General features: G+C 38.2%; 1 protein-coding gene across 2 annotated transcripts in view; it reads right to left on the bottom strand.

Annotated features, from left to right (window-relative positions):
- prkcea (protein kinase C, epsilon a) overlaps nt 1-24793 on the bottom strand; it is a 73796-nt gene that overhangs the window by 39662 nt on the left and 9341 nt on the right. For both annotated transcript variants that reach the window (XM_084435049.1, XM_084435050.1), the window contains exon 2: nt 14183-14246. In XM_084435049.1, the coding sequence (XP_084291175.1) occupies nt 14183-14246 (64 nt within the window). The remainder of the gene's footprint in view (nt 1-14182; nt 14247-24793) is intronic.

Raw genomic sequence — 24793 nt, 5'->3', positions numbered from 1 at the left:
ATATATTTTTTTTTTTTATATATTAATAACAAATTTTTCTTAAATATATATACATGCATGTGTGTGTATTTATATATACAAAATAATTATACACAGTACACACACATATATTATTTAAACAAACTTTTATTTTGGATGCGATTAATCGCGATTAATCTTTTCACAGCCCTAATAAAAATACATATAACCATTATTTTAAATTGAAATAATTTTATAATATACTTAACTGTATTTTTGACCAAATAAATGCAGCTTTGGTGAGCATAAGAGACTTCTATTGAATTGAATTTTTCAATGAAATTAAATTATACTTCCACTGTCTATGCCATTTTTTCATATATCACCACCAGCCTGACATAGTCAAATTGGTGTGAGCATGGGGCGGAGCTACCTGTTAATTCAACCAATAGCAGACGTGTGGGAGTGTTTAAGGGAACCTGTTTGAGAACAATCATTATTTTTGCGTTATTATTCCATCAAAGATAAATCACACACTAGAACCCTGGCCACCACCAAACAGAACGCTCCTCAGGAAGCCTCATGATCTAAGGTTAACCCAGCCAACAGAGAAAGTGAACAAACACATCATTGATTCTCAAGCAACTCTTCCCCTCACTCTGCCCCATTTGAGGGCTGCAGTAATTGTGTAAGTGTCTTGATCATGAGAGAAACCGGCGGCCGAGGACCACCTGACCAACCATGTGACCCACCACCACGGCTCCATGCATTCCAGCAGTCAGGTGATGCCTTTGAGGGGGACAGCGTTCCTTCATCAGACAAACAACTGTGAAATTACATTCACATCACTACGTGTGTTGTGGCGGTGTCCATAATGTGCCCTGTGTCCGTCAATGAGTGTGAGAGAGAGAGTGGTTTCCTTGAAAGAGAGTAGTTTCTCCCTGTTGTTTGGTTCCAATAAACTTGTCATCCAACTCCTCCCACACTTCTTGTCTTTCAGTACAGCAGCGTATGTGTGGGCTGCATTATTTTAGCGCTGTCTGTAAGAGGAGCTACTGCAGAGGTGTGATTACAGCTAAGAATCCCCATAGGGTGGCAAGCAGCCCCCATAGAGCGACTAGGCTCAGCACAATTACCATAGCAAGCATCCTGGGGGACAAATCGGTAAGAGTGTGCGTGAACGTCTGTGTGTATCCGAGTTCTGTCTCATGTCAGGGTGCTCCTGAGGCAAGTTGTGTGCTTGTTTTGTCTGATATCAGAGAGCGTCCTGTCTTCTGGAGCGGGCAGCTGCTCAGGAGAACAGCGTGGCAGCTAAAAGGGCCATTAGTGGGATAGATGTGCTTACATAATACATTATCCATCTGCTCAAAAAGCAGGGCTTAACCAGAACACACCTATACCTCCCAGCACAACACTATTCACCTTAGTATACCACACACAGACACGCTGAAAGAGAAGACATGATAACAGTGGAGTTCATACTCTCTGTATTCACTTTATAGATCTCGTCACCGTATTTAATTTGACATGAACATGAGGCAGGGAGGAAATCAATAGTTCTGTTTTAAAACCTAGCGTGCTGACTAACTAGACAGCATTTTAAGGCATCATAGGCCCAACATGAAGGCAGTTATGCAGCAAAATGATGCTTTCTTTAGAGATTTTGACCAAGGCAGCATCACATGCATCTTTCACAGAGAAGGCACACCTAGAATAGACAGTGGCAAGCTCAGTGAAAAAGTTCACCCAAAACAGTGGACAAAGTAAAGTGACAGATTTTTATTTAAGTAGAACATCTATTTTATGTCATGTTAGCTTAGCAACATGTAATAATTATATATATATACATATATGTGTCAAACATATATATATATATATATGTGTGTATGTAATATGTATATATGTCAAATGTGATGATGCATCTATAATATGGCGTCATCATAATGTATAGTTCCATAGACATAATGATTTTTATACTGTACAAACTGTATATTCTGTCCCCTAACCATAAACCTACCATCACAGAAAACTTTCAACTTTTTTATATTTTATGTAATTTAGTATGATTTATAAGCTGTTTTCCTAATGGGTACCAAAAAATGTCCATTGCCGTCTTTATAGTTAAGTTCAGATCAGAAACATGTAAAAGAGATGTGATGAAGGTGTACAGTAGACATACACCTTTACAATCATTATCTCTCTCATTCAGGTCTCATGACATGCAGCAGGTGAGAATGCATGAACACTTTCCCTAGTGACTGTGTCCATGGTGATCAGGGACGATGCGCACGTGCGCTCCACTAAACCACGGTCTCTCCTTTTCATCCATATCTACATTCATCCTTCCACAACTCTGTGTTCCTCTTTTTTTAATTTGTGTATATTTCACCACTATTCTCCTGATTGGCTTGTGGAAGGCTGAGCTGATGAGAGTTTGTGCCGAACGGTTGTATTCGCCCACGGTCAGACAGCCAAGAGGAGCTTGGGGCAGCCTCCACCCACGCCAATGCCACTTCAGCCCCAGACACGCCACCCACAAGCACTCTCCAATCCAGCCAGAGCACAGCATGGGACCAATTAAAATGGCATCAATCAGAAAAAGAGGGATAGAGAGAGAGAGATTCCAAATCTGCTTATAACTCAATGTCAGTCAGTTCAATCCATACTTTCAGATTGATCAATGAGTGGCAGATGAGCCACACAACTTTCAATTTAATCATCCCAGGTAAAGTTTAAAGAGTTTAGAGCTGGACAAATAGTGCAGATTGATAGCAAATGCCGGAAAAGAGCATGCTGGTATAAACTGGTTAGTGCTAGTTTGGTGGTAGTCTAACTGGTGGGCCACCGTAACCTTCTTTCTGTTGAAACTGGCTGACCAAGGAAAGTTTGCTGCACTGTAAACCGTAATAAGTTGGCAAAACATACATTATGGCAAAATTAACTTTAAATGTTGATTTTGTACTACATAAACATGCTCATTGCAATTTAATTGAAATATTATCCAAGCTAACTCATACAGTTTGAATGCTTCAACATCATGTTAACTCAAATCTTTTGCAGTTAACTATTGTGCTATTGTATAAAAGATACTATCACTATAGACTTGCATGAACACAGTTAAAGGGATAGTTCGGCCAAAAATGATATTTAACCCATGATTTACTCACCCTCAAGCCGTTCGAGATGTATATGTCAATCTTTTTTCAGACGAACACATTTTCAGTTATTTTAGAAAATGTCTTAGATCTTTCAGTGGTTATAATGTGAAGCTATGGGGTCCACCTTCTTCATGTCCCAAAATGTGCATGCATCCTTCACAAAAGTAATCCATCCGGCTCCAGGGGGATAAACGAAGGCCTTCTGAGGGTAATCCGTGCGGTTTTGTCGTAAAAATATACATATTTAAAACTTTATAAACGAAAATAACTGGCTTCCGGTAGCGGTCGACGCGCGTTCACAGAGAAGGATGCTGGCGTATGACGTAGGACGTAGCGTAGGAAGCGTTGTGACGTAGTACGAACGTAGAGTTTTGTTTTGCTCTGCTCTCTGGCTGCGCTGTCACGTTCGTTCTACGTCACAACGCTTCCTACGCTACGTCCTACGTCATACGCCAGCATCCATCTCCGTGAACGCGCGTCGACCGCTACCGGAAAGATTGACATATACATCTCGAACGGCTTGAGGGCGAGTAAATCATGGGTTAAATATCATTTTTGGCCGAACTATCCCTTTAAGCAACATAAATAGTCTTTTAAAAGTTTTACAGCCAATCCTTGACCTAATAACAGGCTCTACTCTTTTACCACAATGGTAATCCATGCAAAACTGCAAAATAACAGAGACCCCTATAAAATCCCAACATAAAAGGAACATTAAACACTAATGCATCTCTCCCTATATTAATATATTGCAAAAACACACAAAATAACACTTAAAGTGCCCCTATTATGCTATTTTAAAGTTTCCTTATGTTGTTTTGGAGTCTCCTACATGCATCAAAGGTAAAAAAAAACTGTTTTTAATTTCCTCATAATATACATTTGCACATTGCCACATTTTCAATGATTCTCAAACGACTCGTCAGATGAATCAATCTCTCTAGCAAGCTACTCTGCTCTGATTGGCCAGACAGCTCTGTCTGTTGTGATTGGTTTACCGCGTACGAAAACAAAAACACCCATTGACATAACAACGTCAGCTTTGCGTGACGTGTCCTGAGGCTTCCTACACCGTAAACTAAAGACAGTAACGAACAATGAGGAGACCTACGCAATGTAAAACTCAAAACTAAGTATTTTGAACACCATCTTTCAAGAGCAAGTGGTTTGCGGATCCTACACTGAACTCCGAGATTTGAGAAGCAGTCGTCAGTAAAATAAAGGGAACACAGCAAAAGTTTAGGATTATACTGCTGTAATATTGTGGTTAATTTTAACCACTGATTCTTCACATGCTCGTCCTTGGGCAGTAAAAAAAAAAAAAAACTGGCTTTACTTTAACATTGTAGACACAGCATCTTCTCGAAATGGTGCTATCCAGTATCCACAGGAATCAGCTGCAGGTTTGAGGTTCAAGTTTTCCATGGTGTCTGCACGCGCAATAAGTGGGCGGGCAATATGCTAATGTTTTGCCTTGACGTCACAACGAAACGGCTTATGACTCGGAGTCGAATTCACTTAGATATATGTTACACACTACACGAAAGGTAATTTTCAAAAATCCATAATTCAATTATGCTACTTATTCAGTCTGATTCAAAACACGCTTGGAACTAGACATCTGTTGCATCTCACTCAGTTTAGTTGAATAAAATTAGATATTACGTTCATGCATTCTTTTCTTTTAAGTATAATGAACTTTCAGTATAATATTCGAGGAATGTATATATATATAGAAATATAAAATACCTTTAAATATACAGTACGAAACAATGCATATTAAAGCTATTATGTGATTCAGCAAGCTCGAGTGATGTGCGATATTTAACATTTTTTGGTTTCAGTCAAATTTGAGTGAATGAACACATTTCAGTTCAATTTCATTCGGTTTTAAAGTGTGGTTAAACTGTTCAGAAGGCTTTACAACAGCATACCAGCAACCCATGCTGCAGAACAAAACACAACACACTGTATGTTGGCGATGCTGGTCTTTTCAACAGGAGTGTTAGAGAGTCAAGCTATTTAGGCTATTAGGTAACATGCATTTCATATATGATTTATAGCAGTTATTAAAAGAAATACATGAGAACTTGGTCATTCAGAGTTATTACAAACTGATCGTTGCGAAATGTAATTTACATGAGATGGTGAACCAAACGCACAGTAATTAATTAACACAGAATGGAACTCAAACCCCAAATTGCAAAAGCTATAATCTGTTATAAAATCATCTGGACTCAGTCAGATTAACTGAAGAGAAACTGCTCTTTGTGCTTGTCAATGTGCACGGAACCTGTATTGAGTGTGAGCAGTTCACTCCAGTACTTTATGTTGCTTCATAAAATCATATGTAGTAAAAGATTGTGTTAATGAATAGGTTAAGAGTGTATTTTCAATTATTAGTTCAGTGCACAACGGACAGCAAAAATAGGCTCAACACACTGCAAGTGTACTTGCAGCTACTCTCCTGCTGTGTGAATAGAGTAGCCTTTTAATATAGGCGGCAAAATAAATATGCTTAGAAATGCTTAAAACTTGAGTCATGTGTAATTTTCACAATAAGTGGCTGCAACGTACACAAAGAGCACCATCATCCAATTAAATAAGGAATACAGAAATACACTACTGTTCAAAAGAGTCAGACCTTTATTTTATTTTCTCTTAAAAAAAAAAAAGATTAATAGCCTACTTTTATTGAGTAAGGATGCCTTAAATTGATCAAAAGTGACAGTAATGACTTGTATAATGTTACAAAAGATTTCCATTTCAAATAAATGCTGTTCTTTTGAATTTTCTATCCATCTAGGAATCCTGAAAATTTTATAATAACGGTTATGTTATATATTATCAACACTGAAACTGACCCCAAACTTTCGAAAGGTGTACTTTCACTACGGATGTACGAAAGATTCCTTCAGTCATGTATCTGAGTCACAAGAGTGTTGTATCTGGTAAGCTTGGCAGGTGATATCACAGTCCTACAGTATTACTGAGCCGCAGTGACGTAATAATCTGAGATGTTATCTAACTAGCCATCTGTCACATGACTCTCTATCTCTCTAACAAAATGATTGCAGATTATTCCGTTGAGGGTCCTTGATCGCAGGAAGGGAAATACATTAAGATCACCAGTGAGTCAGAGCCCCAACACCTAGAACAGATATTATCGAACATAATATCGAGTTTTCATAATGCCGCACATACCGAGCTGGATTTGAATGACAAACATCTGTGCGAGGTTATGCTACCTAATCCGAAAACTCTTCACAACGGCAACGTCATTGCTCAGATTATGACCTTGTCCACTCTTTCACCCTTTACTCCATCTCTCTTTCTTTCTCTCCTGCTCTCAGACCTCTCACCCACTCTATCCATCTATAAGTGTGAGCGCACAGGCTCGTTTCCATGGCAACCCCTTTAATCTAAACCATCTCAGAGGCTGGGCCGCCCCGCTGAACAAACACACGCAGCGACCGCAGAAGATCCCCCTCAACATGCAGATAGACAGATTTGGATTTTAAGGGAGGAGTGGGGAAGTTGACGAGAGAAGGAGACAACATGGAAGGGAACATTTAGTGCACTGAAGCCTCAGACACAGAAACTCATTAAGAAAAATATAAAAATAGCCAATACCACCTCTCCTAGCAGCCCTGCATACATTTGCATGGTAAGCAGCCAAATGCTGACACTCACTGAGCGGTGAACACATGAACCCTGGGAGAAAGTTCAAGTGTAGGACGAACAGGAAGCGGATGGGGGCAGCCAATCAGGAAGAAGATGGACAGAAATGGGGTTAAAGGGTTTGTTAGAGGACAGCTGTGGCAATATTTGGTCTTTTTCGTATTGCTATGAATGCACATCACTGTGAAGAGATGACTCAAATTCTGTCAAGGACTTTAGATGATGCAAACTTTGAATCAACATGCACCAATGCTACATTTTCTATGTATTGTAATCATTATGTTCACAACTTGTAATAATTACTTCAATGAGCTCGTTGTTTCTGCCTTAAATTACTACATTGTTAGTTAACGGCACGATTTTCTGAAATACATGGACACAGTCACTTCTGATAACAGATTACTCTAAATTGTAATGTGGATTCATGCATTTTGTGTAAAGCTGCTTTGAAACTAAATGTATTGTTTAGCGCTATACAAATAAATGTGATTTGAACTAAATAGAAAAGTTTTTTATGTGTTTATAAAGTGTCCTCAAGACAAGGGTTTTCAGAGTGTTCAGCCTTTTAATCTAGGGATACACAATATATAAGTAGCATATTGGTTATCTGAGATATTTTAATTTATCAGTACCACTCAATATTGGATACATATTGGTGTATATTGATTTTTTTGGGGTCATTTCACCTTTTTTACATTTAGGTTACTATTGCCATAATCTAACACAACAGATCTGGGTAAAATATTTTATGTTTTTGAAAGAAGTCTCTTATGCTCACCAAGGCATATGATCATAAAATACAGTAAAAACAGTAATATTGTGAAATAGAAAACCATTATTTTAAATAGAAAAAATTATTATATATTTTAACATTTATTTAAAGTGTATTTATTCCAATTTATTCCTTTGATGGAAAAGCTGAATTTTCAGCATCATTACTCCATTCTTGCTGATTCATTGCTAAAGAAACATTATCAATGTTGAAAACAGTTGAGACGATTAATATTTTTGTGGGAAATTGTGATAATTTTTTCAGGATTGAACAGAAAGTTCTAAAGAACAGCATTTAAAAAAAATCTTACGGACCAAAACTTTGAACAGTAGTGTATAAATATGTTTTATATAAACTTTTTCACATGCCGCCATTGTTTTGTCTCACCTATAAGGTGTGTGTATGTCTGTCTGTCTGTCTGTCTGTTAATCCATGGCTCAGTCCCACCTGCTATTTTCAGACAGTAAATCCTGAACAACTGACATGCTGCACCTGACAAAAACGTTTCCACTACGTAGGGGTACACACACACACTTTTCATGTTTTATGAGGACTTTCCATAGACATAATGATTTTGATACTGTTCAAACTGTATATTTTATACACTTACACTTACCCTACCCCTAAAACCTACCCATCACAGACAACTTTCTGCATTTTTACATCAACTTGTAAAACAACATCACTTTTGATTTATAAGCTTTTTTCCCTTAATGGGGACCAGACAATGTCCCCACAAAAACATTTTGTCCCCATAATGTAGGGTTTACCAGGCCAAATACACACACAGACACACACACACACTTCCTACTTATTCCTTTTATCAACCTGTGTTGGTTATCCTTTAATATGGTTAAATGTATTGAACGGTGGGATGAGTCAGAATCCTGAGAAAGGAGGAATACATTTGGCTGATGAGAGGATCACTATAAATAGAGGAGGGTAAAGATAGAAGCACAGCGTCTGTCACCTCACATCAGAAGGGTGAGCTGATAACGGCAAAAGGGACAAACTTGCGCAAAGCAGGTGGGAGTCGGGATACTTTATTGCTCCAATTTTCTTTTCAATATCTCAAGATTTATGTGTATATAAATGCACTCAGGCAGTGGAACAGACAGAAATATATTTCATTTATCCAAATGAAACATCTGTGACCAGCGCAGTCTGTAAACAGCAATGAAAATTCGTGTTCTGAATTGGTCATAACACACCCTAGTGGGACGTGGGTCAGGCAGGTAGGAACGTGGGTAATTTTACAGAAATCAAGGACGCTGCAGTGCCTGAGCTATTCTGGTCTGCGTAGCTTGAGGTACCACTGAAAATAGCTCAACTGCCCTTCACATCTAAAGAGTATCTTTCCTGTGTGTGAGTTTGTGTGTAATACTCATTGATTGGATCAGTTTGTGGATACAAGACAACACTCTCCCACCTCTAGGTAGCAACAACTGCTCTCCATAGCAGCAAAGATCAAAGGTCATGAGGAGGGATTTGTACCAAAAAATGTTGTACAAACCAAAATCTGATTCTTTAAAATTCCATTCCATTAATTATTCTTTTGAATTTGAGGAAGAAAATTTTGCAAAACAGAAATGCAATTGTGTTGCCAAATGCTGGGATCATTTCAAGTTTGTTCTTTGTTCAAATCAACAAAGAAACCAAATGTGGTAGCATACTTCATTCCTTTATCCTTATATAACACCACTGATAAAACTCATAAACTGTATCTTAGTTTACACGCCATAAAATACACCGAATTTAGGTCTCAAGAGCCTCAAGAACAATATAACACAGTTAAAGGTTGGTCACATTACGGACGATAAATAAAATAAAGTTTTCACAATCATTCAAATTCTGTGAGAATAGGGAGGTCCACATCACAGCTGCAACGATAAAGACGCAGAGGAACAAAAACAGTTGAATCCCTTTCAGAACAATATTTTCCAGCTGATGAACGATGAAAACAAGGCAGACAATCAGAATTTAAAGAGATTAAAGATTGAGATTGATGATTGAATGATTGAGAAACCGCTCCAACTTATTCACAAGTATGTGTGATTCATTAAAAAGAAACGTTCAGAAGAGTCTTTCACTAAAATGTATGTTTTTTAGCTTTTAGTATTAATATGTTAATCTGAGGTTATGAATAATAATTAATAATAATAATAATTCGTTACATTTATATAGCGCTTTTCTAGGCACTCAAAGCGCTTTACAAGGAAGGGGGAATCTCCTCAACCACCACCAATGTGCAGCATCCACCTGGATGATGCGACGGCAGCCATATTGCGCCAGAACGCCCACCACACACCAGCTTACTGGTGGAGAGGAGACAGTGATGAAGCCAATCAGTATATGGGGATGATTAGGAGGCCATGATGGATAGAGGCCAAGGGGCAAATTTGGCCAGGATGCCGGGGTTACACCCCTACTCTTTTTCGAAGGACATCCTGGGATTTTTAATGACCACAGAGAGTCAGGACCTCGGTTTAACGTCTCATCCGAAGGACGGTGCTCTTTTGACAGTATAGTGTCCCGATCACTACACTGGGGCGTTAGGTCCCACACAGACCACAGGGTGAGCACCCCCTGCCGGCCTCACTAACACCTCTTCCAGCAGCAACCTGGTTTTCTCAGGAGGTCTCCCATCCAGGTACTGACCAGGCTCAGCCCTGCTTAGCTTCAGTGGGCAACCAGTCTTGGGCTACAGGGTGATATGGCTGCTGGCCATATGGCCATATGGCTGTTCTGAATAAACTGGTTTGTTCCAAAACAATGAAAAATTTCGCATTTAGGAGATATAAGCATTCAAAACTTACAGTCTCTCACTTCCACTAAAATAGATCATGGATTTTTATGACATCACCGCGGACTTCAGCTTCTCATCACATCTTCTGTCCAATCAAATGCTCTCTAGAATATAAAGCGTCCCACTCCCTATGCTATAAATACCACCTGGCCAAAGCGACCATTGACACGTCACGGAGCAATATGGGTTGGAGATGTGTGTCCGGTTGCTCAAACGCTCAAGTTTTAATCCGTTTTCCAACTGTACATTAGTTAGGAGTGAAATGGCTAGACTTTATTCACACCTCTAATATTGAATCCAACATATCACCAGCGCTCAGATTCGCTTCCATGGTGCTGTCAAGCACGACTTGCAGTCTGTGAGGTAAACTAAATGCTATTGGCTATTTGAAAAGGGGGAGGAGCCATTCAATAAGTCGCACCTTAGCTTCCTGTTTCAGTGGAAATTACATCAACGCATCATACAAAGCTGCGCGTTCCAACCTCCAAGGCACTTCCGAACCATTACCAGAAGAGAACGTCATGAAAATAATGCGCTTCTTTAAATGTTCTTAATTAGAACTGGTTCTTGGTTGTCTCGCAGAAGGGAGTGCGAGTCACACTGTGGTCTGTGTGGGTCCTAACATCCCATTATAGTCATGGGGACACTATACTGTCAAAAAGCGCCGTCCTTCGAATGAGACGTTAAACCAAGGTCTTGACTCTCTGTGGTCACAAAAAATCCCAGGATTTCTTTTGAAAAAGAGTAGGGGTGCCAAATTTGCCCAGTGGCCTCTGTCCATCATCATGACCTCCTAATCATCCCCATATATACTGACTGGCTTCATCACTCTGTCTCCTCTCCACCAATAAGCCGGTGTGTGGTGGGCGTTCTGGCGCACTATGGCTGCCGTTGCATCATCCAGGTGGAGATGTAAAGTGCTTTGAGTGACGAGAAAAGCACTATATAAATGTAAAAAAATATTATTACTATTGGTTCCCAACCCAACTCATGATCTAATAGGAAGCTTTTTAAAAGGTTTTTTTTTTCTTCTTTTTTTAAAGTGCTTTTTGATACATTCTGGGAGTTCTTTAGAGTGTGCACATCTATTGATATTTTGTCAGTCTCTACTAATATACTGGACTGACCTGATCTTTCTTTTTGTTGTTGGGATTCTCATGCATGTCAACTCACCCCACCCAGGCAGGTCAGAACAAGCAGTGCTTTGGATCAATATGAAAGATCAACTAGAGATCAATAGATGTATGTACAATAATACAGAACAAGGCTTTGCTCAGACCACTGGATATAAACTGGAGGGATGCTGAGCTCTCATTTATGCCCAGAGCAAAGTCACACATTAGCACTAACTGACTGTTTGCACGGAGACGCTAGAATTAAGTGATCTCCAGCCAAGCTCATCCTCAGTTTACTGACACCTTTGAAAAGAGGCCTGTGATTAACGCAACATCCAGACAACACAACTATTATTTAGACACAGAGCTTGAATGTGTGCATTTTATTGTCTGTTGAGACTGTGTGTGGATGTGCCTTTGTGTGGGCGCTGTGTTGTTGTTTGTTGCTCCTTACATTTGTGCGTAAACGTACACATTTGCAGGTCTATTATCACAGCTCATTGATGAAGCCTAGTGTGTCGAAACACCAATAATCTGTCAAATGAAAAGAATGATTCATGCTTTAATAGAGCTAGTTAAATCTAAAACAAATATGTGGTCATCATTTACTCACCCTCATGTCATTCCAAATCTGTATGGTTTACTTTTTTCTTTTTTTGAAAATTTAGCAGACTATTATTATTTGTCATAAAAGTGCCGTTAAGCTACAAAAAAAAATATATCATAACAGTATCATGTCCATATATGACTCCTTGGTTCAAAGTTTTCTGAAACCATACAATACAGTAACTTTGTGTTAAAAACAGACTGTAAAAGGCAGAGACGGTCCACTCTTATACATATGAATGGGAAAAAATGGTGACTGTAGTCTTGACCATAAATTGAACAAAAGAGCTAAGAAATTCTGGATACAGGCGTTGCATTGTTCAACTGTAGCTAAAACAGCACAAATTATGATACCATTTTCAAATTCGCATAGCATGACTTGACTTCAAAATCCTGATTTCCTGAAATGTATGCATCTCATTTGCTTTTGATATCCTTGACGTCAAACCTTGTGCAACATGGACTGATCTGCCAAGTTGGAATATACACGTCAAAATATGATTTGCAATTGCTCGATAAAAAAAAAAGTCAGTAACACTTTACAATAAGGTTTCATTAGTTAACTACTTAACATGAATTAAGAATGAACAATCCTTCTAAAGCATTTATTAATCTAAACTAATCTAAATCAACATTTACTAATACATTATTAAAATCAAAAGTTGTATGTTACCATTAGCTAATGCACAGTGAACTAACATAAACTAGCATTGAACAACTGTATTTTTTTATTAACTAACATTAACAAAGATGAATAAATACTGTATCAAATATTATATTAATTGTTAGTTAAAACATTATGTTAATGTTATGTCATTTTTGGGTGAACTATCTCCTTTAAAACACAGGAACACTCCTTTGTCAGAATTTTGATTGAATTGTTATTCAATGAAGATTATCTGTCATGATCATCTCCATTAATGCATCCAGTCAGTTATAACCGGAGTGGGGAATCAAAGCTATTTCTGAATCACAGTCCAGCATTTCTGATTTGAGTCTGCATCATTAGTTAACCTCAACTGGAGAGAGACATCTCCCAGCACCAGCCTCAGGTCGGTGAGTGGGCTCTCAGAACATATGCTCGATACACACCCAGGAAAGAACAGCTTCAGCCCCCGCACACACACACACACACACACACACACACACACACACACACACACACACACACGCGAGTTAAAGAGTGGGATTTCCCTAATGGACACTGCTTTCCACACACACACTTCCTCTCATAAGTATCTTGGCACAGGCCTTTCTCTTGATGCACTAATGATGTATAACAAAACCAAGAGGATTTCATGAATCTATCAAACGCCCACCATCAGGACAGACAAACCAGTTCTCAGATCATTACTATTCAGTTGTCAATGATAGCACAAAAGAAATGTTCATTTTTTTTCTTTTATTTACAGTTTGTGTCTTTGGATGCCGATTTCCTTTTAAATTGAGTAAATACTTGTGTCATATTAATTCATTTTAGTCCGTTTTACTTAACATTAGTCTGTTTAACATAAAATAAAAAAGATGTATTAATTTAATATATTAACTTCAGATTTCTTTTGAGTCCTTTATGCTCACCAAGGCTGCATTTATTTATTTATTTGGTAATATTGGGAAATATTAATGCAATTTAAAATAAATTCAGTTGAATTAAATTAAACTAATTTCTATTTTAATATATTTTAGTTAGTAATTTATTCCTGTGATGGCAAAGCTGAATTTTCAGCATCATTACTCCAGTGTCACATGTTCCTTTAGAAATCATGCTGATATAATTCTGATATGGCACTGAATAAATTTTACTTTATCAAGAAAAATGTCTTATTATTATCAATTTAAAAACAGTTGCACTTAATAATTTTGTAGAAACTGTGATAAAAATTTTTTTATTAACATTATAAATGTCAGTTTTGATCAATTGAATGTGTTCTTGTGGAATAAAAGGATTAATTTCCGTTGAACGACCCCAAACTTTTGAATGTTAGTGTATAATTATTTTAAAAAATAAAATAAATAAACACTCTCTATCACACATACAATTCTGTCAACTTCTTGTGTTAATTTGCTGTGGACTCAAGAGTCTCACCTTCACTGGAGGATCCCGACAGATCAATGATGACGTACACTTTCCCCTCAGGCTCCAAGTCGATCTGTAGAGAGGAAACACAAAATAAACCAATCAGAGGACAGCATCTCAGCACGAAAAGAAGACGAATTCATCCAGAAGCACATTATCCACTGACTTTGTGAACACGCTCTGTAAACATCTCAATTCAACATCACCTTTACTTTTATCAGCTGATGCCAAAGTTCACGATCCCAGTAATAGATTCACTCTGTGAATCTCTCTCTACAGGGATGGGCCCCTCGCACACGCGCTCACTAACTTCCTGCTCTCTGCCTCTTTTTGTTGTCTCTAAGGATGGAGGGTGGCAGAGAGTTGGCAGGGAAACTGCTTCGGTTTTATAATTCCTTTTCAAACAATTTCCTGCCAGTGCAGCACATCCCCGAGCGACCCACGCAGACCCCACATGGGCCCGACGCCTAGCCGAGATTCGACGCCCACTCTCCATCAACTCCGCGTGGGGGAGAGGAGCTGGGAGAGGCACCAGATCCACAATGTCAGGAAACCACTGCTTAAGCTTATTATGCAGAGAGAGAGAGAGAGAGAGAGCGAAAATACGGGCCCTGCGGTGCATATGTGGAGGTGGATGGAGGTGTCGGAGAGAGAGAGATATCGAGCTGCATTCATAGAGCGTCTCAAAATAGGAGGCCTGTTTTATTTTTCTCTTCACAGTGATCTAGATCGTCAGGGACACTGCGGACCCGGTGCCAGATCAGCACTACCGGTCCTCTTCCTGAATACAGGAATTAGGACATGAAGAACAGCACAAGCTCTGCAGCAGAACAGATTTCGTTTGCCACAGTTTGTGCCGTGGAGGTTGAGGTTCTGTTGTTTTGCCCTGAGTTTAACCTGCTCTCTACCCTGGAAATCCAGAGTTCTCGCGAGAGCACAAATTGAATTTGCTCAGCTAGTTACTCTGGTGTCCAGTAATGATGCTCATTAAATATGCCCTTGTATCCGAGCTGCACCAATCACATCGGGTTATCTGATATAGGCGGGCCAGAGGCGAGCTAAACAGATGACGACAGCACTGCAACGTCAAAGTCATTAGTAAACATTGCAAGATGGCTATGGATGAACACCAGTTGTTTGAAACGGCTTTGGCCGCTTTAATGAATGAGTTAGACTTGGCTTTTTATCTAATAGAGGAACAGAAGACGGCGCTCGAATCCTTCCTTTGCAAGAAGGACGTTTTTGCTGTTTTGCAAGAGTCTAATCTACCAGTTAGCTCCGCTGGTAGCTAAGTGTATAGGGCTTATTGTTGTGATTGGTCGTAGTGTTATCCAATTGACCTATGGCTAAGCCACGCCCCCAAACGCGATGAGCCAATCACAGTGCACATAGCTAACTCATACACTCGGGACATTCTCTGCTTCCACGTCCATTGAAATGCATTGCAGTTAGTCAGTTTTCATTCGTTTTTATATGTTTTTTCTTGTCATTTTAAGTTTTAAATGGTCAAACGGTGTGCATGGGGTACATGCAACTCCGACACTAGGTATCCTGAGAGGCTGGGCGACGGTGTGTATTTTTTACCCTTTCCCAAGCCACATTTCAACCGAGATAAGTGTCTGCTCTGGATTAAGTTATGCGGTAGACCACAACACCAACTAAACGCAATTAAACAAGGATGTCTACATCTGTTCTAAGGTAAGTCAACAACGTATTTGTTTTGAACGTTATCTTTAACATCTCTAACATAACGTTAGGCTAGCTTCTAGCTGCGTTGTACATCATGTCACTTGGCTTCATTAACGTATCTGTAAATAGCCAGACACAATGTTGTGTTTTACACAAATATAAGTAGGCTAAACACTTTGCAGTTGTAATGATGTCCTGTATGAACAAAATGGAGTATGTTTTTATGTTTCCACTGTTCGATCGCGCCCGCGCCTCTCTCTCCGATACACACACTCATTCCAGCATTGCAATCTTGACCTCGCAGCCTGTTCATTATGCTGCGTTCACACCAAACGCGAATAGAGCGTCAAATTCGCACGCATCGCGTCTAGTTTGACGCTTGAACATGTTGAATCCATTCGCGCGTCCAAAGCGAATAGGACGCGCGTATAAAGCGAGCGTTTGAAGCGAAATAGCACCAAACTATAACGTGTACACTGTGACCTGTAAATCTTTGTCTGGAGCTGAAGCTTTTCATCGACCTTCTCAACAATGAAATTATTAATATAACTCTCCAATGTATAGTTAAGGCCCTTTTGGTGACTTCGAGATGATATATAATCTTTCTGTCTCCAAAAATCCTCAATTGCCTCCTGTGAAATGTCTCCTACTGTGACAGCTACCGCTATAGCGCCTGTTACCGAATGTTGACTGTTTGTCCGAGTGAGTGGAGGGGGCGTGGCTTAGCCATAGGTCAATTGCGTGCAGTGAGATTTTCAAATGCATGCTTGGTGCCGCCCCTCGAGCTGGGTGATTTTCATTAGTCGATGCCAGACCCTTAATCTTTCAGATTTGGGTCTGGATTTCCAGGCTACCTGCTCTCTAAGCTAAGGGGAAAAACCTGATTTATCCCTTTAATTCCTGATGAAATCATCAACATTTGCTGCACTTTCGAAAACCGAGCCTGTCGTATCGCACTCTCAAAACTGCCCTCTCGAACACATCAGGCCATCTACCTGCAGTCATCTGATGAAATTATAATCAATAGCTTTTAAGGGATAGTTCAAACTAAAAATAAAAATCCGGTCATTATCAAGACTTTGGTTAATCTTCGAAAAAGTCATTTTGTGAAGAGCTAAAATCACTTTATATGATAAACAGAATTAATTTAGGCTTTCATTTACAGCTAAACAATGATCGACACACATATATAAGAGCACAATCACATTTGGCAAACATGGAAGCTTGTGTGTCCATATGTAAATAAAAACATAAATTAAAGGGACAGTTCACCCACAAATGAAAATTAGCCCACCCTTGGAAACATTTGGAAGAGCCAGGACATTTTTCAATATAACTCTGATTGTATTTGTCTGAAAGAAGAATGTCATATTCACCTAGGATAGGGATAGGACTAGAGGATGAGTAAATCATGGGCTAATTGTCATTTTTGGGTGAACTATCCCTTTAAGTCTGTTTATCATATCAAGCGATTGTATCTCTTCACAAGACTTGCATTAAATCACTCAATTCATATTGATTCGTTTTACGACACCTTTATATATCTTAGGTTTTTGTTACCTGGACTTTCAATGGAGGGACAGAAACTCTCAGACTTCATTAAAAATATCTAAATTTGTGTTTGGAAGATTAACCAAAGGCTTATGGGTTTGGGATGACATGGGGGTAAGTAAATGACATCAGAATTTTCATTTTTGAGTGAACTATCCCTTTAAATCACTGTAAGACGAAAGTTACGACTGCAGAACCACTGGTGATGTCATCTGAAATGCTAACAGGGTGATGACATGTCTGTTATTCAGTCCCCCCACCCCCCTTCCTGTGATGTCACGAGATTCCATTCAACACAACAGCAGCCTCCTTGAGTGTGTTTGTCTCTGAGGTGCAACGGCCACTAAATTTAGCAGAGGAAGGAAAGGCCACTGCATGTGTGTGAGTGTGAACGTGCAAGGATAGAGCGGTGTGTTCTAGTCTCCCCGATGACACTCTCCAGGAAACCAGTATCATGCTTTGCTAAACAATGTTGGCAAGGCAGCTTTGCTGGTCGTGTATATATGTATGAAAGCTCTTTCCAAAGCTGCTGTCAGTACAGCCTGCCGACGGCATTCTAGTTAAAGTCATCAAGGCGCACATTTTCTTTAAAAGGATTTTTGTCTAGTTTTCCAGCAAACAATTTCTAAACACCCTTCAAACTTTTTCCCTAAACTTTATTTTTCTTGTTCCATTTGCAAATAGTTGTTCTTGATTTAAGTATAAACGTTACTAATTATGTTCGATTTATGCTTAAAACAATGTTTTTCAGTTTTAAATCAATATTTTTTGTCTTTTTCTCCTGTAATTTTTTTTTATAAGATTTTAAGTTAAAACCTTAAAGATTTAAAATTTAAGTTAAGATTTACTTCAAGGGGTCATCGAATGCAAAATTCACTTTAATATGGTGTTTGCATATAAATGTGTCTTTGCAGTGTGTGGACACAACCACCATACAATGAAAAAAAATCCATTCACTCCTTTTTTTTCAACACTCTCAATAATCAAGCCATTGGGATTTTCTGAGCAGTATGATGTCATATTGCTCATGCCCCGCCCACAACCACTGACGGACTGTCCTGTATTAGCATATTTCTGCCCTCAGCCATTTGTATAAAGTCAGCCAAGGCAGCACTTTACTTGTGTCAACACCATAGACTGTAAAAAATACTTACTGGATCTGTCAGTGCTTAGAAATATATATATGCTCATATAAGCAAGATTATTTAATTATACCTGCCTATGTGTTGCAATGCATTCTGCTTATGTCAAATAGTTGGGTCAACACCCACAGAAGAGAGGGGTGGGGTGAGCAGTTGCTCATTATCATTTAAAGAGACATGCACCGAAACGGGTCGCTGTGAACAGAGCTATTTTTGAGGAGGTAAAAAGGGTGTTGGTTTACACAACCATTGAGGAATTTTAACCAAATTATGTTACCAACTTTACATGAAGACCCTAAAGAATCATACCAACTTGTGGAAAATGAGCATCCGATGACCCCGTTAAGGTGTTTTTTTTTTTTTTTTTTTTTTTTTTTTTTTTAACCACACTGTAAATCAAAAAAAAATTATGAGATGTATGCATAAAACCAATTTGCCATTGGCATATGTAAGGGATAATCCACGGCTAGCCATGCATTAAAGGATTTTAATGCACGACGTAGAGGCGAAGAACCACCCGACGCGAAGCGGAGGGTGGTTGCCTCTACGAAGTGCATTAAAATTCTTTAATGCATGGCTAGCCGTGGATTATCCCGCTTATACCTTGGTTATTTGCCAAGTTAAAAATAAGTTAAAGCTGTAACTGATGTTTACAGTGTAATTTTTTAACAGACGTGTAAAAATGACGGTTATTTCTTAAGTTAAGGCTCGTCAGTTCTTCCACTCCGTCCGCTTTAAATAAAGTAGAGCCATCGGATTGCTTTTATTTGAATGAATTCACATTTATTTAAATTCATTATTAAAAGAGAGAGACAGAGAACTGAAGGAGAAGGAACAGAGAGAGAGAGAGAGATGCGTGCGCGAGTTACCTGTGTGCATCGAGCTCTTCTTTAAAGTCTAGCAGCTACAGTCCCCTCATTGCTTAAGCATATAGCTAACTTAATGATTCTTTAATGGATTTATTACAATTATTTATGAATGACAGGCAACACTGATACAAATTAAACGATATTCAAAAATCATCCATTTAGCCTACCTAAACGTTTTCATATGCGTCTCTCACTCTGCTTGCAAGTGTATCTGTGTTACTATGGTTACCAATGTAGCGGATTAATTTCGAACTGTAATCAAACTGACTGGAACTACCTGTGCATTAAACGGTTTTACTGCACACCTTCCAGCCAATCAGAATCGAGTATTTAAACAGCCCATGGTATAAATATATATAATTTTTTTTTTTTTTTTTTTTTTTTTTTACTGGGGACCAAGACAAAACATTGTTTTTTGGCTGTATCTGCAGAGATAAAGGGTTGCTTATAAGCATCAACTGAATCCTAAAATGACACAAAAAACTATTTTGTTGTCTTTACTTGCATGTGCATGTTACTATGTCACGTACATCATTTGAGACAAGGCCAAATATGACAAGAGAAGAACTCATGTGAAAGAAACAGAGCCTGTGGCATGATACCAGTCTCTCTTATATGGCTCAAAAGATGCTGCTATTAAATATCTTTCTCAGTAAAACTGGGGCAAATTAAGTCTAAAAAGTTGCATTAACTGCATTTTAATAACATCTGAATTGTAAAAATATAATGCGGCCCAAAAGTTTGAGATCACCAGTGAAACTGCAGTTATAAAATATGTAATACAATTATATCACCAACAATTATTTTCCCAGCATTACAACAAATAAAAGTTTAAATGTATTATTTAATAAGTGACCCAGAAATAGAACAGAATCTTACATTTTTCTAAATAATTTTAAGTCATAACATTTCTTTGTTGTACATTTTTCAAAATAAAATAAAACACTAAAAAAACTCTCATTTCTAGGTTTAAATGAGATGAATTTTAAAAGTGGTCTCAGACTTCCTCACCCCACAGTGCATTACTTCAAAACCTCTTGCTTACTGAGACTGGACAAACTGATGTAGTTAATCTGTCTGTTGAATTTGTGTCAGAAGGTTGTCAAAATGCGTACATGCCAACCATGTATATTATACTGATAACATTTAAGAAATATAGCTTTTATACAATGAACAAAAAAACACACACACACACACACACACACACACACACACACACACACACACACACACACACACACACACACACACACACACACAGACACACAGTGCAGACAGATGTACAACAGTCTGTCAATCAATACTGATTTGTCCCTTTTGAATAATGCACAGCAGCACTGCTACAGAGTGTTAGATCACATTACTTGCAAAGAGAAACTGCTTCTTACTGCCTTTATCTTTTTCTGTGCTGTTTCTTTCTTCCTCTTTCTGAGGCTTTCTCTCTTTTTCTGTCCTTTTTGCTCCCCCTTTTTCATACACAGATCTCATACGTACCACTGAATTGACTGTTCACACCTACACAGAATGCATAGAATACAAACAACTTTGCTTTTGAAAAATATTCTAGTTTATCAATTCTAAAAAAGCTAAAATTTGCTTTTATAACTACTAATATATTTGCATAAACATTCCTATTGTGTGTAATCTTAATTTATCATTACAAAAATAGTGCTTTAATAATTATAAATTACATATAAGCTCACTATAGGTCAATAGTTTTATTCTTTTGCACTGTTGTTTCTGATTGGAGTATCATTTGCAATGCTTCATGGGATGTGTAGTTCACTGCCTCATTAAGCACACCGTCTCAAACTTTCGCAAACTTTTCACAAAACCAATTAAAACAGTGGATGCTACTGGGGGTCAAACTGGCATCATATGGATATCATGAGAACGTAACTGGGAAGTAAAAGAGAAAAATTCAGAGAGAGAGAGAGAGAGAGAGAGAGAGAGAGAGTAAATGGGGAGAAAGGGAGGATAAACCCAGAGATAAGCTGTGGGACATAATCAGCTCCTCTTATGCAACACCCTGTGGCTCAACCTCGTCCACACCCACAGCTCAAGAGGCTCACTGTCTCACTGTCCCTCCCCTTAGAAAAGAGATATCACATATGAGATCGCTTTAATATCTCAACTGTTTCTCCTAGACCTAGACAGTCAGACATTAAAGGACATAGAGAACAAACAGATACTGAGAAGAGTCTCCTGCCTCACAGATTTTCTAAAAGACCCAGATCTGCCAAGATACCAAATCCTACAAATTTCAATATGAACTTTTCTCAAATTCAATCAAAAGACCAAATTATTTGAGAAATACTATCCCCACAACGATTACAAAGATCAGTTGTCTTACTGAATGTAAACAATTGTCTCATTTGTGTCTAGTTAAATTTATCCTGTATGGAATGTAAGGATAATTATCAGAGACAAGGTTGTACTCACAAGTATACCTTTCCATGTTTGTAAAGCACAAAATTACAAAACAACACATACAAATATATTGTTCAAAGTTGCAACAAGAAGTATTTGTACACTACAGTTTCTGGGAAGTATCTGGGATGTTAGTGGAACATCTTCAATAGTTAATGTGATGACCTACACCTGTGGTTAGTCTGTTAGGACACCTGTGAGAACTTGAGGAGAACTGACTTCATACATCCGCTAAAAATCACTTCGGGACCAGTTGCTTCACGCATGCGCGTATGCCAGTGTGGTGTGTATGCGGAAAGGATATCAAGTACAACACAAAGAAAACAAACTCTTGCTCTGGTTACTGTCCTCCAGTGCCTGAATTTGCACCCCTCATTGGCCTTAACTCGCCCTCTCTTGGTTCTAATCACCGCTGTGCAAACAGATACCCACAAGCCACAGAGAACACATGCCGCTCACGCTCTCCCAGATGCGCGTCTCCATGGAAAAATGCTTAGCACTGCTCAGTGGTCTAAAAACAAACTGAGGTTTCAGATTTAAATTATTAATTTTTTTTATTCATTTAAGGCCAGTCCACACCAAGAACGATTAGCATCAACAGAAGATAATGTCCGATTTATTATAAGCATGCACTTATTCTGTCATTAATTACTCACCCTGATGTCGTTCCAAACCCATAAGACTTTTGTTCATCTTCAGAACACAAAGTAAGATATTTTTGATGAAATCTGAGAGCTTTCGGTCCCTCCGTTGACAGCTACGCAACTGACACTTTGATGCTTCAAAAAGTTCATAAAGAGATCGTAAATTAATCCATAGGAATTGAAAGGTTTAGACAAAATTTTCTGAAGACACTCGATTGCTTTATATGATGAAAAGACTGAATTTAGGCTTTAACACTGATCAGTGAACATAAACAGAAGCTCAATCAAACCTTATCTGCTTGACGCGTGAGAACTAACCTCTTGCAAAAAGCTCAAACGTGCTGCGTAACACGAGAATGAACCTCACTGGTTCTCGCACTTCAAGCAAACATGCTTGAGCTCCTGTTTACCACAACTGATGTGTGAGTTGATGAATGTTTATGTGTGAATAAAAGCCTAAATTCAATCTGTTCATCATATAAAGCGATCAAGTCTCTTCGGAAAATTTATACTAAAACGCTCAATTCTTATGTATTAGTTTTACGATCTCTTTATGCACTTTAAGCGTCAAAGTGGTAGTTGCGTAGCTGTCTATGGAGGGACAGAAAGCTCTCAGATTTCATTCAAAAAGATCTTCATTTGTGTTTCCGAAGAAGAATGACATGAGGGTGAGTAATTAATGACAGAATTTTTGGGTGAACTATCCCTTTAAATCATCTGCAGCTTTAAATGCTTAAGGTATTTTAAGAAAGATGGATTCTGATTGGCTGTCAAATTTTTTTTATCGTTGATCAGTTGGAAAAAAAATAATTCTGAAATGACTGCAATGATATTGTGAGAATTAGAACGATTATTAAAAACGTATTGTTATAGTTCTCATCATTGGTGTGAACGGGCCTTTACTCACCCTCAGGTTGTTCCAAATCCATATACAGTGTTATGCATAAGTTTAGACACCCATGCTAAAGTTGACTAAAAAGAGGAATAAAAAATCATCTTTTGGAAATTGAACTTAATGCCTTAATTTAAAAAATGAGGAAAAATCCAACCTTTAAGGACACCAATTTTCTTTGTGAATGAATAATGTATCGTAAATAAATAAATGTTCTTCCTTAAAATACAGGGTGCATAAGTTTGGACACCCCTATGTTAAATTCCCATAGAGGCAGGCAGATTTTTATGTTTAAGTATTTAAAAAAAAAAAAAATTTAGGATACTATGCATCCTGATAAAGTTCCCTTGGCCTCTGGAATTAAATAGCCCCACATCATCACATAGCCTTCACCATACCTAGAGATTGGCATGGGGTACTTTCCATAAGATCATCTCTCAATGCAAATCAAACTAGCTATTAGGCTAACTGAAATAAAACCATGCCAATCTCTAGGTATGGTGAAGGCTATGTGATGATGTGGGGCTATTTTAATTCCAAAGGCCAAGGGAACTTTATCAGGATGCATAGTATCCTGGATCCATGAAGTAACTGGCCTTTAAAAATAAAAATCTGCCTGCCTCTATGGGAATTTAACATAGGGGTGTCCAAACTTATGCACCCTGTATTTTAAGGAAGAACATTTATTTATTTACGATACATTATTCATTCACAAAGAAAATTGGTGTCCTTAAAGGTTGGATTTTTCCTAATTTTTTAAATTAAGGCATTAAGTTCAGTTTCCAAAAGATGATTTTTTATTCCTCTTTTTAGTCAACTTTAGAATGGGTGTCTAAACTTATGCATAGCACTGTATGACAGCCAGGGGAAGAAAATCACTAGAAAATCATCAAATTTCACTTCATGGGCAAAAAAAACTAAAAAACTGAATTTTTTTTTAAATATATCATTTTATGTTTCACAAAGTCAGGTTTGGAACAACATGAGGGTGAGTAAATAATGTCAGATTTTTTATTTCATGGTAAACTAACCCTTCAATATAAACAGTTTGAATTAGTTTATATGATGCACTGGGAAGACAGCTTATGCTGCATTTCTATCTTGTACATTCAGTATACACGGAGGAGGTTGCGATTTATGGATCCGCGTCTCAGGACTAAATATAAAACGTAATGCGTCAATCCATTCCTGACTATACAAAAAAAACAAAAAAAACAGCCTGTTTCTTTAAAAACTAAATATGAAAGGATGAGGCTGTGGTCAAGTATATCACATTAAGCTGTTAGTCCTATTAGGACTGTTGATTTGACTATAGGAGAGCCCACTGTAGGGATGCGGGAGAGAGAGACAGAAATACTGTGTGCGACTGAAAACACTTCTCCTAACTGTGCACTTGGGAAATC

Source organism: Rutilus rutilus (genome assembly GCF_951802725.1).
Source record: "Rutilus rutilus genome assembly, chromosome: 16".
Lineage (NCBI taxonomy): Eukaryota > Metazoa > Chordata > Actinopteri > Cypriniformes > Leuciscidae > Rutilus > Rutilus rutilus.
This window is presented reverse-complemented; position numbering and strand designations above follow the sequence as displayed.